The sequence below is a fragment of the Pelophylax lessonae genome (genome assembly GCF_965119305.1).
Source record: "Pelophylax lessonae genome assembly, chromosome: 8".
NCBI classification, from domain to species: Eukaryota; Metazoa; Chordata; class Amphibia; order Anura; family Ranidae; genus Pelophylax; species Pelophylax lessonae.
In genome coordinates, this window is record NC_138775.1 from 288,837,377 (window position 1) to 288,850,982 (window position 13,606).

The 13,606-nt window shown below is 46.5% G+C and overlaps 1 protein-coding gene across 2 annotated transcripts in view; it reads left to right on the forward strand.

Moving 5' to 3' along the window:
* TIE1 (tyrosine kinase with immunoglobulin like and EGF like domains 1) overlaps window positions 1-13,606 on the forward strand; it is a 73,927-nt gene that overhangs the window by 45,513 nt on the left and 14,808 nt on the right. For both annotated transcript variants that reach the window (XM_082264799.1, XM_082264800.1), the window contains 5 exons: window positions 1,868-2,061; window positions 3,779-3,989; window positions 7,273-7,383; window positions 10,966-11,156; window positions 12,655-12,768. In XM_082264799.1, coding sequence (XP_082120925.1) covers window positions 1,868-2,061; window positions 3,779-3,989; window positions 7,273-7,383; window positions 10,966-11,156; window positions 12,655-12,768 — 821 coding nt within the window. The remainder of the gene's footprint in view (window positions 1-1,867; window positions 2,062-3,778; window positions 3,990-7,272; window positions 7,384-10,965; window positions 11,157-12,654; window positions 12,769-13,606) is intronic.

Here is a 13,606-nt window from a genome sequence, read left to right on the forward strand (position 1 = left end):
AGCAATACAGCCTAGTCACCTTCTTGCTTCCAGCCTGTAATTTGACAGGTAAAGAACAGCAGCAGACTGATGAAGCCATCACTCTGCCTACTTTGCTCTCTCCTCCTATCAGCATGTTCCTTGTCGGAAGCACAAGTTCATGCAGCAAGACCGATCGACTCCTTGTGACCCAAGAGATCAATGTGTGAGCCGCTCAGGCTCTCATAGGGGTGTAAGTCCTCAAAGTCCACCGCTGTAAGTGCTGGTCTGGGAGGGGGCTTGTCCCAGCTCCTGTGATCACTGGGTATGAGAAAGGTCTTCCTTTAGCCGCACATCTAGACCCCTCTGATCAATGTGTTAGTGTCTATCTCAGCCTGGATTCCAACCAGGCCATGCCCCTACCCGTTTCCCTCTGCCCCTCAGAGCTTAATCATGGAGATGGAGATCCAGGGCATGAGGGGGAGTTTTTATACATCATCGGCTGTCACTTTGAATGAAAAGGAGTCTGTCAGGCGTGTGCAGGTGTGCTATGACGCTCTGCGAGAAACACAGCAGCTATTTAATCAATGTAATCAGAGACATGTGGGACTTGAAGAATAGTGATCTAAATGGAAAAAAAAGCGGAAGCAGAAGAAAAAATGCAAAATTACAAAAAGGTCATACAGAGCGTCTTAGCAGACCTGCACACACCTGACATCCTCCTTTTCATTCAATGTGACAGCCGATCAGTGGTGTATGTTGGTTTTGTGCTGCCCTAGGCAAGACTAAAATTAGGCGACCCCTTTCCCCCTCCTATGTAAATTTGCCCCACTCCTTCCTTTTTAACGGATGTGACTCCCTCCAAAATTGAAGGACTCCAAGTGCCAGCATGAACCCCTGAGATCTCAAGAGAGGGGGGTGAGAGGGGGTGGGAGAGAGAGAGAGAGGGTGGGTGGGTGAGGGAGAGAGAGGGGGGAAATGAGAGAGAGAGAGGGGGTGGGTGAGGAAGTGAGGGAGGAAGGGAGAGAGAGGGGGGGGGGTGAGAGAGAGAGAGGGGGTGAGAGAGAGAGAGGGGGGTGAGAGAGAGAGAAGGGGGTGAGAGAGAGAGTGGGGGATTAGAGAGAGGGGGGATGAGAGAGAGGGGGGATGAAAGGGAGAGAGAGAGAGAGAGGATGAGAGAGAGGGGGGTGGTGAGAGAGAGAGAGAGAGAGAGAGAGAGAGAGAGAGAGAGAGAGAGGATGAGAGGGGGAATGAGAGAGAGGGGGAATGAGAGAGAGGGGTTGAGAGAGAAAGAGAGAGGGGGGAGAGAGAGAGAGAGGGGTGAGTGAGTGAGAGAGAGGAGGGGGGTGAGAGAGAGAGAGAGAGGTGGGAGAGGCGGCTCTAGCAACCGGTGGCCAAAAGAGTCTCAGGTGGAGAGGGGGCGGCTTTTTTGCTGCCCCCCTGCAAAGTGCTGCCCTAGGGCGGCTTTTTTGCTGCCCCCCTGCAAAGTGCCGCCCTAGGACTGGGCCTTGTCGGCCTAGGCCAAAATACAGCACTGCAGCCGATGATGTATAAACTCTCATGCCCAGGATCTCCATCCCCATGATTAAGCTCCAAGGGGCAAAGCGAAACACTTTGGGGGGCATGGCATCCAGGCTGAGGTTGCCACTAGCACATTGATCAGAGGGATTGTCTAGATGTGCGGCTAAAGGGAGACCTTTCCCATACCCAGCGATCAACCCCTTGTGCTACTGTACAAGAGGCTGATGCAAAGTCATATTCATGTACTTATTCATTACTTACTTATTTTGTAATAAATACGTAACTGCCTTAAATTATGTTTTTCTTTATGATTGTCTGGAGTTCAGCTTTACCATAAGATCTACAGTACCTTGCTACAGTTTGAGCTAACTGCTGCTTTTGTCCCCAGAGTCCCATCACATGGTCCCCAGCATGGAGAGCAGGAACCCGCGGGTGCCTAGTTCAGGTCAACAGCTCCTCTTGGCAATCATTGGTTCTGTATCAGTCACGTGTTTCACCATCATTGTCGCCTTGCTTGCTCTCTTCTGTATCAAAAAAAATTTATTCCGCCGCAGAAAAATGTTCACCTACCAGTCTGGATCGGTGAGTGACATTAGTTTAATAAAAGACCTTATTCCCAGCTTCAGTTTGAACTTTTCACGTACTTCTTAGAATGGGCCTGTACATCCTGAACTTAGAATTCTAAACAATATGGTGGCAATCAAACATTATTTTTCAGGATTTTTATTTTTTTTTTTAACCACTTGCCGACCGCTCACTGAGCTGGCACTGCGGCAAAGTGGCTCGTTATCGTCCAGCGACGTAGACCTACCTCGCTGGACAACGCCCCCTCCCGGCGGCGTGCGCACGCCGCCGGAGGCTCGCTCCCGCTGTATTTAGACACAGCGGGAGTCGGGCCAGGGGAGGAGAGGCGGTGATCACCGCCGCTCTTCCCCGATCGTCGGGGATCGAGTGTGGAGATCCGACCGCTTGTGTAAACAAAGCGGGTGGATCTCCTCTGTGACAGGCAGGGTCAGATTGCAGGGTTCAGCATAGCTGAACATCCGATCTGTGTCTGTGTCACACAGTCCCCTCCCCCCACACACGTCAGTAAGCATGAAGCATACATTTAACCCCTCCTTCTCCAATAAAGTTAACCCCTTCCCTGCCAGTGTCATTTTTACAGTAACAGTGCATATTCTTAGCACTGATTACTGTAGTAATATCACTGGTACCCCAAAAGTGTCAAAAATGTCAGTCAGGGGTCCGATCTGTCTGCTGCAATGTCGCAGTCCCGCAAAAAAATCGCAGATTGCCGCCATTACTAGTAAAAAAAAAATAAACAATAAAATTGACAAATCTTTCCCGTAGTTAGTAAACGCGATAACTTTTGCACAAACCAATCAAAATACGCTTATTATGATTTTTTTTTACCAAAAATATGTAGCATAAAACAAATTGGCCTAAAATGTTAAAAAATTTAGATTTTAAATTTTTTTTTGGGAATGTTATATATCAGAATGTAAAAAATATTGTTTTTTTTTTTCAAAATTGTCGCTCTTTTTTTTCAAAAATTAAAAATTGCACAGGTGATCAAATACCACCAAAAGAAAGCTCTATTTGTGGGGAAAAAAAGGACATTCATTTAATTTGGGTACAGCGTTGCAAGACCGCGCAATTGTCCGTTAAAGTAACGCAGTGTCGAATCGCAAAATATAGCCTGGTCAGGAATGGGGAAAAATCTTCCGGTCTTAAAGCGGTTAAAAATACGCTCATTGAGGATTTTTTTGTCAAAGACATGTAGCTAAATACATTTTGGCCTAAATATATGACAAACATTGAATATTTTGGATATTTTTTACCTGTCAAAGTAGAAAATGTCAATTTTTTTGTAAAATTTTCGCTCTTTTTTTATTAATATTGCAAAAAATGAAAAGCGCATAGGGGATAAAATACCACCAAAAGAAAGCTCTGTTTGTGGGAAAAAAAGGACGAAAATTTTGTTTGGGTACAGCGTTGCATGACCGCGCAATTGTCAGTTAAAGTCGCGCAGTGCCAAGTTGCAAAAAGTGGCCTGGACGTAAAGCAGGAAAATCCTCCGGTGGTAAAGTGGTTAAATATATATTCGTACAGTCGAATACATCCAAACTGGTGAAACCTGTGTTCATTGATAGTTACAATACTGTATCTACCAATATTGATCATCTATAAAATATTATTATATATTTGTACAATCTTGTGATGCAATACACTTTAGGTGATGTTCAGGGACTGCATCACTGCAAACGTTCTACTAATCTACGTATTCCCTGTCTTTAAGGGGGAGGAGACCATCCTGCAGTTCAGTTCGGGGACTCTGACCCTCAGCCGGCGCCCAAGACCGCAGACTGAGCCCTTCACGTATCCCATCCTGGACTGGGCAGACATTAAGTTTGAGGATGTGATTGGAGAGGGAAACTTTGGACAGGTCATCAAGGCAATGATTAAGAAAGATGGGGTGCGCATAAATGCTGCGGTCAAGATGCTAAAAGGTGAGGAATCACTATTCTGCTACAATAGAAGGAAGGGTAATGTGTTCTCTGGGGCTCCAATTTATCCTTAGCACATTTGATTGCTTTCCCAATCCCTAACACTGCCCACTCTAAAGTCTCAACTACTACTACCCTCCAACAGCTACATAGTTACATAGTAGGTGAGGTTGAATAAAGACAATAGTCCATCCAGTTCAACCTGTGTAGGTGTGTGTGGCTGTAATCATCTCTCATACCCCTGAATGTTCTTCTCTTTGAGATTTACGTCTAAGAGTCTTTTGAAAGCCACCATACTTCCCGCAGAAACCACCTCTTGTGGTAGAGAATTCCACAATCCTGTAGCCCTAACAGTAAAGAACCCCCCATGTTGCCTGAGGTTAAAAAGCTTCTCCTCTAATCGCATTGTATGCCCTCGAGTCCTCATGCAATCCTTTCGACTGAATAGCTTTTTTTTCTATGCTGAGATCACCATTGAGATATTTATAAATTGCTATCATGTCCGCTCTCAGGCGTCTCCCCTTCAGGGAGAATAAATCAAGCGATTGCAGATGCTCTTCATAATTATGGTCCTCCAATCCCCTAATTAGTTTAGTTGCCCTTCTCTGGACTCTCTCCAGCTCCAACACATCCCTCCTGAGGACTGGTGACCAGAACTGGACAGAATACTCCAGATGTGGTCGGACCAGAGTTTTATAAGTTTATAGTTAAGTGACTGGTGCCTGAGTGGCCAATGGCTAGATCTGGGCGTTGTCTAATAGAGGATGGGGGTGAGTCTAGCGGTGTCAAAGTATGAGCCATATGGGTAAGAGTCAGGGGCAGACTGGCAACTTTCAGCCCCAGGAGGCAAGTACAAATCAGAGGCCCATGGTGCAGCCACTCGGCACCCCTCCCACTCTCTCTCTTCCTGTCCTACTCCTGACCCCTATTCCAGGCTGAAGCCCTGCTCCAGGTACTCTCTTACTCATCGGCTGAATCCGGGTTCCCAACCTGGCCAGCAGGGGGTGGTTGGGGGGAGCTGCGACCGCTCGGTTGGGGCTGGCCAGGGGAGGAGCGTCTCAAGTGGGGCATGGAACTGGCCTCTGCTCAGACACAGTTTACACAAACCATGCTGGGGGGGGGGGGGGATTCCTGTCCTTGTCTTCATCCGGCACTCAGTAGGTCAGTGGCAGAGACTTTTTACTTCTCTTCACCAGGAATCCTTTAGGCATGTCTGTGGCAGAAATGGTGCAGCCTTTTTACAGGACATCAGAGCGGCCCAGGGGGCAATTGCCCCCCTTCCCCCTGGCCCAGTCCTCCCCTAGTAAGAGTTGGCTTTTTTGCCAGCATTCTTTGTGAAAGGGGTCATGGACTGGAGTCCATTGCCACTGGATGGGCAGACTGGCTAATCAGGAGTTAGATATAGCAGTTGGGCTAGGCAGTGGTGTTGGCCATTAAAGAGACACAAAGAACTGTGAGGAGTCTTGGAGGAACAGGATACCTGTTGGCACGGGAGGGCAAGCCCAGTATTTACACTTGTACAGTGAAGGTGAGAATCCAAAAGAGAGCCGAAGTGCATAATCTGAGGAGCCGCCTTGTCTTCACCTTAGCTGATAAAGCTAGAGATGGGTTTTGCTGCAGACGACCGCCAGGTTACAGACTCACCTAAGTTGGCAGCTACTAGGAACTGAGATCAGGTATGCAGAAAAGATTCCATTGCAGTGATATTGGAAATAATTGGCAGTTGGTGTTCTTTGTGGAAGTAGTACTTGTTATGGACTGGAGTCTGTTGCCACTGGGGGCCATACTGGATAACCAGGAATTAGTTATAGCAGTTGGGCTGGGTAGTGGCGTTGGCCACAAAGGGGACCCAAAGAACTGCAAGGCGTCTTGGAGTAGAAGGATACCCATTGACTCTGTAGAGGAGGCCCAGTGTACTTACGCATACAGCGAAGGTGAGAGCCCAACAAAGGGGCCGAGTGGCATAATCTAATAAACCACCTCGCCTTCACCATAGCTCCTAAAGTTAGAAATAGGTTTTGCTGCAGATAGCTCCCAGGTTGCAGCTTTCTCACACACCTGAGCAGGCAGCTCCTGGGAATGGAGAGCATGTATGCAGGAAAAAGTCCTGTGCAGTACTGAGACATTGGGATCAAATGTCAGTAGGTAACATGGTCCAAGCTAATAGGAGTGCACAGAAACACACACACAAAATCACTAGAAGCTGGCTACAGGCTACAGTACATGGGATCACTGGTGCAGGATAGAGCGGAAGTGTACAAAGCTAGGTGCAGACTGGAGTGCCCAATGTCTAACTGGAGCAAGTATCAGATTGGAGGGCAGAGGGACACACATAAGCAGAATACAGTCTAGAGCAGGGGTCTCCAAACTTTCTAAACAAAGGGCCAGGTTACTGTCCTTCGGAAGTTAGGGGGGCCGGACTGTGGCCATCGGGAGTAGAAAATGTCCCAGCATCAGTTGGAGTAAGCAATGCCCCATCATTGGTAGGAATTGTGTCCCTTCATTGCTGTCATTGGGCCCCATCATTGGTTTCATTGCTAGGAATTGTGCCACATCATTAGTGTCATTGGGAGGAATTGTGCCCTATCATTGGTGTCATTGGGAGAAATTGTACCCTATCATTGGTGTCATTGGGAGGAATTGTGCCCTATTGTTGGTGTCATTGGGAGGAATTGTAGAATTGTGTCCTATTGTTGGTGTCGTTGGGAGGAATTGTGCCCCATCGTTTGCTTAATTGGGAGGAATATTGCCCAGTTGTTGGTGTCATTGGGAGGAACTGTGCCCCATTGTTGGTGTCAATGAATTAAATAATGCCCCAAGGGCCAGATAAAAGCAGGCGAAGGGCCACATCTGGCCCCAGGGCCGCAGTTTGAAGATCACTGGTCTAGAGGCACACAGAGAACACTAGGGATCGCAGGAGGCACGCAGGAGCTGGTAACAGGCAGAACCAAACTGGGAACACTGGGGGTACGGAAATCATACTGGGAGACAATAAGGGAGTCACTGATATGGGGGGGGGGGGGGGGGGCAGCAGCTAGTATGTGGACACATTGAGTAAATGCAGAGCAACCGGATTTAAAGCCCTTTAACGGTAAGTTATAGCATCAAAGGTAGCCTGGTACACAACTGAAAGGGGAAGTTTTTCTTTTTACTTCTTTTGCTAAATGTCCCTTTGGGATACAACATGCTCTATGGTGTGAGTATACAAACCATATAACTCATGTCATGAACTCAGAAGACATGAACTATTAAACGTTAAAGTGTTTATTCCTATTTATATTTCTAGAATTCGCATCAGAAAATGACCACCGGGATTTTGCTGGGGAGCTGGAGGTTCTGTGTAAACTGGGTCACCACCCAAATATCATCAACTTGCTGGGAGCCTGCGAGAATAGAGGTACACCAATAGCCCGTATCTCTTCCATGTCCCCCAATGTATTGTATGTATTGCCAAAGCTTTTTTTTCTTTTGTTATAGAACTGGATAGTATGAGATAGTGTATAGTAGGGATTTAGACAGAAATTAACCTTCACCTCTTGCTTTAGAGACAACTGTAACAATTATGGTTTTTCAATCACCTTCTATCTTGGTAACAGTGAAGGACCAATCTGCCCAACAGGGACACTGATAGTAATAGTGTATGGCAAAGGTCTTATCCTTCCTTACTCTATCCAAAACTAGAAAAAAAGTTTTGCTTATACACAGGGTTTTTTTTTTTTTTTAAGCAATAATGTGGGGGAATGCAGTTCCGACACCTCCAGCACTGAATGTATGTGATAGCAAGGGACGCTGGGATGTTCTGGAGGGTCTACTGATGCTGGCTGATTGGGAATCTATTGTTGCTGAGGAGGTCTATTGTTGCTGGTTGGTGATCTATTGTTGTTGGTGGTCAATTGTTGCTGGGTGGGATGTACTGTTGAAGGAGGGGTCTACTGTTGCTGGCTGCCGGAGGGCTTACTGATGCTAGCTCTTATGAGTCTATTGTTGCTGGGGGGAACTATTATCGCTGGGAGGTCCATTATTGCTAGCTACAGGGGATCTATTTTACTGCCTTTCTTGTTATCATTAACTAATTCCATGCAAATTACTGAGCGCCAGAAAATGATACTTGGTTCTGTATTCTCGAAAAATGGGCGGTACTGGGAGGTAGGTAGGAGGTGCAACTATTGTTGTTGGTGGTCAATTGTTGCTGGGTGGGATCTACTGTTTAAGGAGGGGTCTACTGTTGCTGGCTGCTGGAGGGCTTTCTGATGCTGGCTCTTATGAGTCTATTGTTGCTGGGGGGAACTATTGTCGCTGGGAGGTCCATTATTGCTAGCTACAGGGGATCTATTTTACTGCCTTTCTTGTTTCATTAACTAATTCAATGCAAATTACTGAGCACCAGAAAATGATACTTGGTTCTGTATTCTCGAAAATGGGCGGTACTGGGACGTAGGTAGGAGGAGCAACTATTGTTGTTGGTGGTCAATTGCTGCTGGGTGGGATGTACTGTTAAAGGAGGGGTCTATTGTTGCTGGCTGCTGGAGGGTTTACTGATGCTGGCTGTTGTGAGTCTATTGTTGCTGGGGGGAACTATTGTCGCTAGGAGTTCCATTATTGCTAGGTACAGCGGATCTATTTTACTGCCTTTCTTGTTATCATTAACTAATTCCATGCAAATTACTGAGGACCAGAAAATGATACTTGGTTTCCGTATTCTCAAAAATGGGCTGTACTGGGAGGTAGGTAGGAGGTGCAATTTGTGCTGGGTGGGATCTACTGTTGAAGGAGGGGTCTATTGTTGATGGCTGCTGGATGATTTACTGATGCTGGCTGTTGTGGGTCTATGGTTGCTGAGGGGAACTGTTGTCGCTGGGAGGTCTATTATCGCTAGCTACAGGGGATCTATTTTCCCTCAACTGGGTACCTCCGTTGACGGATGCTCCTAGTGCTTCCCGAGGGCTCCAAGCACTCCACCAGACACCATAGCCACCTCAGACCTCACAAACCGCTGCAGCTTGGTTGGGGTCTTCCTAACTCCAACCCACTCTGGACCTACAACAAGGCTCCAGGTTCCAGTGGGTGAACCTCTCTTTCCCCAGAGGGCAGCAGGCACAGGTACAAGCTCTTACAAAAGCTCTTACAAGAGCTTAGTGATTATCCAAGGGAGTATGAAGGGCATAGCAATCCCTTGTAGCAGGTTCTCTCAATGAGAGACAGGACTCTAGATTTTGGGTGAAGTAGAACTCAAACTTTAATGTTACAGCTACTCTTTTATACAGTTTTCCCCCACAAGGTTACCGCCCAGGTGGACCTTGTTGGGGACAGGACATGACATTCACAATCCAATAGAAACAGGGTTTTACACTCAGTCATTCCCATACAGTGTACAAAATCCCTCCCCTCTGGCTGATTACAGTATCATATGCAGATGAAAGTGTATACAGGAACCGAAACTAATTATCTAGCCATCTGGACAGAACAATGTGAGGTCAATAACATTTAACAATGGGACAGACACAATCCACATTCCATTTCAATACACAAACAATAGGGAAGTCTGTCAATGACAGTCTGTGTGTCTCTCTCACAGACAAGCACACAGAATACACATTATCTAGAAGTCAGACTTCATGGCAATGGTCTATAACAGTCTAAGTCTCCCAGTGTAAAGTGGGAATAAATCTTCATATTTCTATATGAAGATATTGCTGAAAAATATTGCTGTCCCTTCTGAAGCAATTCAAACCATTCAATATCTGCTCCCTCACCTCCAGTGACGGTGAATACCATCACAATTACCTAATTACATTAACCACTTAAACCCCGGAGGATTTGGCTGCTCAAAGACCAGGGCCTATTTTGCGATTCGGCACTGCGTGACTTTAACGGAAAATTCCGCGGTCGCGCAACGCTGTACCCAAATGAAATTGACGTCCTTTTTTTCCCACAAACAGAGCTTTCTTTTGGTGGTATTTGATCACCTGTGCGATTTTTACTTTTTGCGCTATAAACAAAAAAGGAGCGACAATTTTGAAAAAAATAAAATTTTTCACAATTTTATATGAAATTCCCCCCCAAAAAATGTAATAATCAAATTTTTTCACATTTTAGGCCAATTTGTTTTCTGCTACATACTTTTGGTGAAAAAAATCGCAAAAGGCATATTTTTTTTTTGCGGGACTGAGACATTGCGGCGGACAGATCGGACCCTTGACTGACATTTTTGACACTTTTGGGGGTACCAGTGACATTACTACAGTAATCAGTGCTATAAATATGCACTGTTACTGTAAAAATTACACTGGCAGGGAAGGGGTTAACTTTATTGTAAACAGTGGGTTAAATGTATCCCTAGGGGCGTGATTCTAACTGTAGGGGAGCGTGGCTTGTGATGTAACCACAGAGACATACGATCCTACATAGCAGGATGGTATAGTCTCTGCAGTCACACCAGGGAGACTGACAGGCGGCTTTGTTTACATCAGCCGCCTGCCTTTCTCCCTCTCCAGTAGGAGATCGCAAGTGGCGGCGGACATCGAAGCCGCCGGTCACTCACGTGGGGATGTTACTGAACGAGCGGGAGCGGGAGCGTGCCTCCGGCGGCGCGCGCTCTCTCCCCCTAGAGGCTCGTGGCTGAGCGACGTAGTCCTACGTCGCTTTGCCCAGTAGGGGCTGACCGCCGGTCGGCAAGTGGTTAACTAATTCCATGCAAATTACTGAGCACCAGAAAATGATACTTGGTTCTGTATTCTTGAAAATGAGTGGTACTGGGAGGTAGGTAGGTAACTTGGAAGGGGGGAGTTCTTGCATCTATTCTCTGAGGAAAAAAAAACCCTGCTGTTACATACACTTGAACTAAAATGTGTAAAAAAATCACATGTAATATCTACGATCAACTTATTCATTCCTTGGAATTTTTATGTTGCAATAAACAGAAAACCATCATGCACTTTTCTGGCTTAATCAGTTTTCTGGTTCAATCACAATTCTTCAGGTTATTTGTACATTGCCATCGAATTCGCTCCATTTGGGAACCTGCTTGACTTTCTACGCAAGAGCCGAGTTCTGGAAACAGATCCTGCATTTGCCAAGGAACACGGGACGGCCTCTACACTCACCTCTCAGCAGCTTCTACAGTTTGCCTCAGATGTAGCAAAAGGGATGCAATACCTCAGTGAGAAACAGGTACCCCGAATACTATGAGATACAGAGAACGAGGACACACATACAAAAATAATTGCCTACAGATATGCTTTTATGATGTAACTTTTATGTTTTTAGATGCTTGAGGCTCCAGATAGCAGATTTGTCCTTTTAATAGTTACTTGTGTTTCATAGAATGTGATTAGCACTTGTTACCTGATATAGTGGTTCATTACAAAATGTTTTCCCGGACCTCTATCAGGGTTACAAATTCATAAGTTGAAATCATAGATTATACAAATATATATTTATTGACCTGTAATATGTTCTAACATTATGCAAGTTTAGACCTAATATAAATATGGCTGCTTCCACCATTGTCCTGCTTGCAGGGGCGTAACTACAGGGGTTGCAGGGAAACCAGGCCCCATGCTCCAAGGGGCCTGTGCGGCTCCCCTGTACACCTGGATAGGAGGGGGCGGCGGGGGCAGCATGTAGAGAAATCACTGTCCTCCTTTTTCCTTCTGTAGCTGCAGGAGGAAAATGGAGGAGATTGGTTCCTCTGTATGCTGCCCCCGCCACTCCTCCTATCCAATTCACTTGTGTTCTGCTGTTTCTGGGCCCCTGTGTGCTCCCCTGGTCCCCCCCCCCTACTTTGCTGCCCCCCCAACTGTGCACTCTTCCCTCTCCTGCCGGCTGCTACAGGGGATGTGTCACAATAGAGAACCAGGAAGGGGTCGGTAAATATGTAATTTACCAGCTCCTTCCTTTTCTGAATGGACAGAGTCATAGTCAGTGACATTGTAAAAAAAATAAATAAATAAAATGATAAAAAATAATACAATTAAAATACTAAAAAATAAAAACTACTGACACCAGTGGGTGAACTTCCAGGATCGCAAGGGTCACACTTGTGACCGGACCCTGGCATTCCACCACCATGGGGAGGCCCAAACCAAGATGGCAGGAAGGGGGTCCACTGCAGAACTTGTGAAAGGGTCCCGCAATGAGAGTAAAGGGCCCCAGGATCAGTGGGAAGAGCCCCAGGCTTGAAGGGAAGGGCCCTGGCCCTTCATGGTTTCTTGCACCGAGGCCCTGAAGGTTCTAGTTATGCCTCCACCTGCTTGCTTTGGCTCTCTCTAGCACAGGGCTCTCCAATCTTTTTAGTGCAATGGCCACTTTGTATATTTTAAAAACATTTACGGCCAAACAAAATCAGTTTTATAAATGAATGGTTAAAATGTGAATGAATGAATAATCGCACTCCAAGAAATAGAAGACCCCCGTTAGCTCAGAGTTCTCCCTTTCACATCAGAACCCCCCAGCATTAGATCAGCAGCATCCCCCTTTCATATCATAAGTCCCCCCTCCCCCCCCCTTTCACATCTGAAGCCACATCACAGAGTTGCTGGGGTCTGGGTAAAATCTTAAATGGATGTGACCCAAGGGCTGTAGTTCTGAGACCCCATCTCTAGCATCTTGGTGCAAGGTTTCTTGTATATATTTTCTTCAATTCTTATGTCCTGTGTTGTTCTTTCAGTTCATCCACAGGGATCTGGCTGCCAGGAACATCCTTGTGGGAGAAAATCTAGTGGGCAAGATTGCCGACTTTGGCCTGTCACGAGGAGAAGAGGTCTACGTGAAGAAGACGATGGTAGGTCATGTGACATTACTGAGCTCTTCAAGGCTAGGTTGACCTTTCTATTAAGCGTTCCCACTCAATAAAGCGTTCAAAGGAGCTCCTTATGAAAGTCATACCTGCAAATCGTGCAAGCCTGTTAAAAAACTTCCAGCATGAGCCACCATTTATGTCTTGACTCCTGCCTACATGCTCAGGATTGTGCTTCAGAGAGAGAGAGAGAGAGCGCACTGTACATGGCATTGAACCTGGCAAAGTGCTTATTTCTGTAGAGATGGATGGGTGTCCCCAATGTACAGTGCATCCGTCCTTCAAAGCACAGTAGAGAGGTTCGCTCACACGAAGTTTTTCTGACAGGCTTAAAGCGGAGTTCCGGGCACAAAATCAACCTTTTTTTTTTGTGCCCATCCGCTTGTTCTCCTTCACCTGAAAAGGAATTGGATAGTTAGGTATATATTTTTTTTTTTTTACTCACCTTGTAATTGTAGATAGAATATACTCACCTAGTCTTCACTTCCTCCCTCTGTGTCCGCACCGTCACTTCCTGGCTTGCAATGATTCCTGGGAGCTGAACGTCATCGCTCCCAGGAATCAATGCGACGGCACCGGCCCCGCTCGTCACTTCCGGGTGGCGACGCCGCATTCCCTGCTAAACAGCTTCTGGGCATGCCCAGAAGCTGTGGAGGAATGCGGCGCCGCACCGGAAGTGACGAGAGGGGCCGGTGCAGGCGCATTCTGGGACAAGAAGACGCGGAAGAGGACGCAGAAGAGGATCGTGCCGGCTTCAGCTGCCCACAACAGAGATGGCAACGCTGGAGAAGAAATTTTATAAGTAAGTATTTCTTCTTGCAGG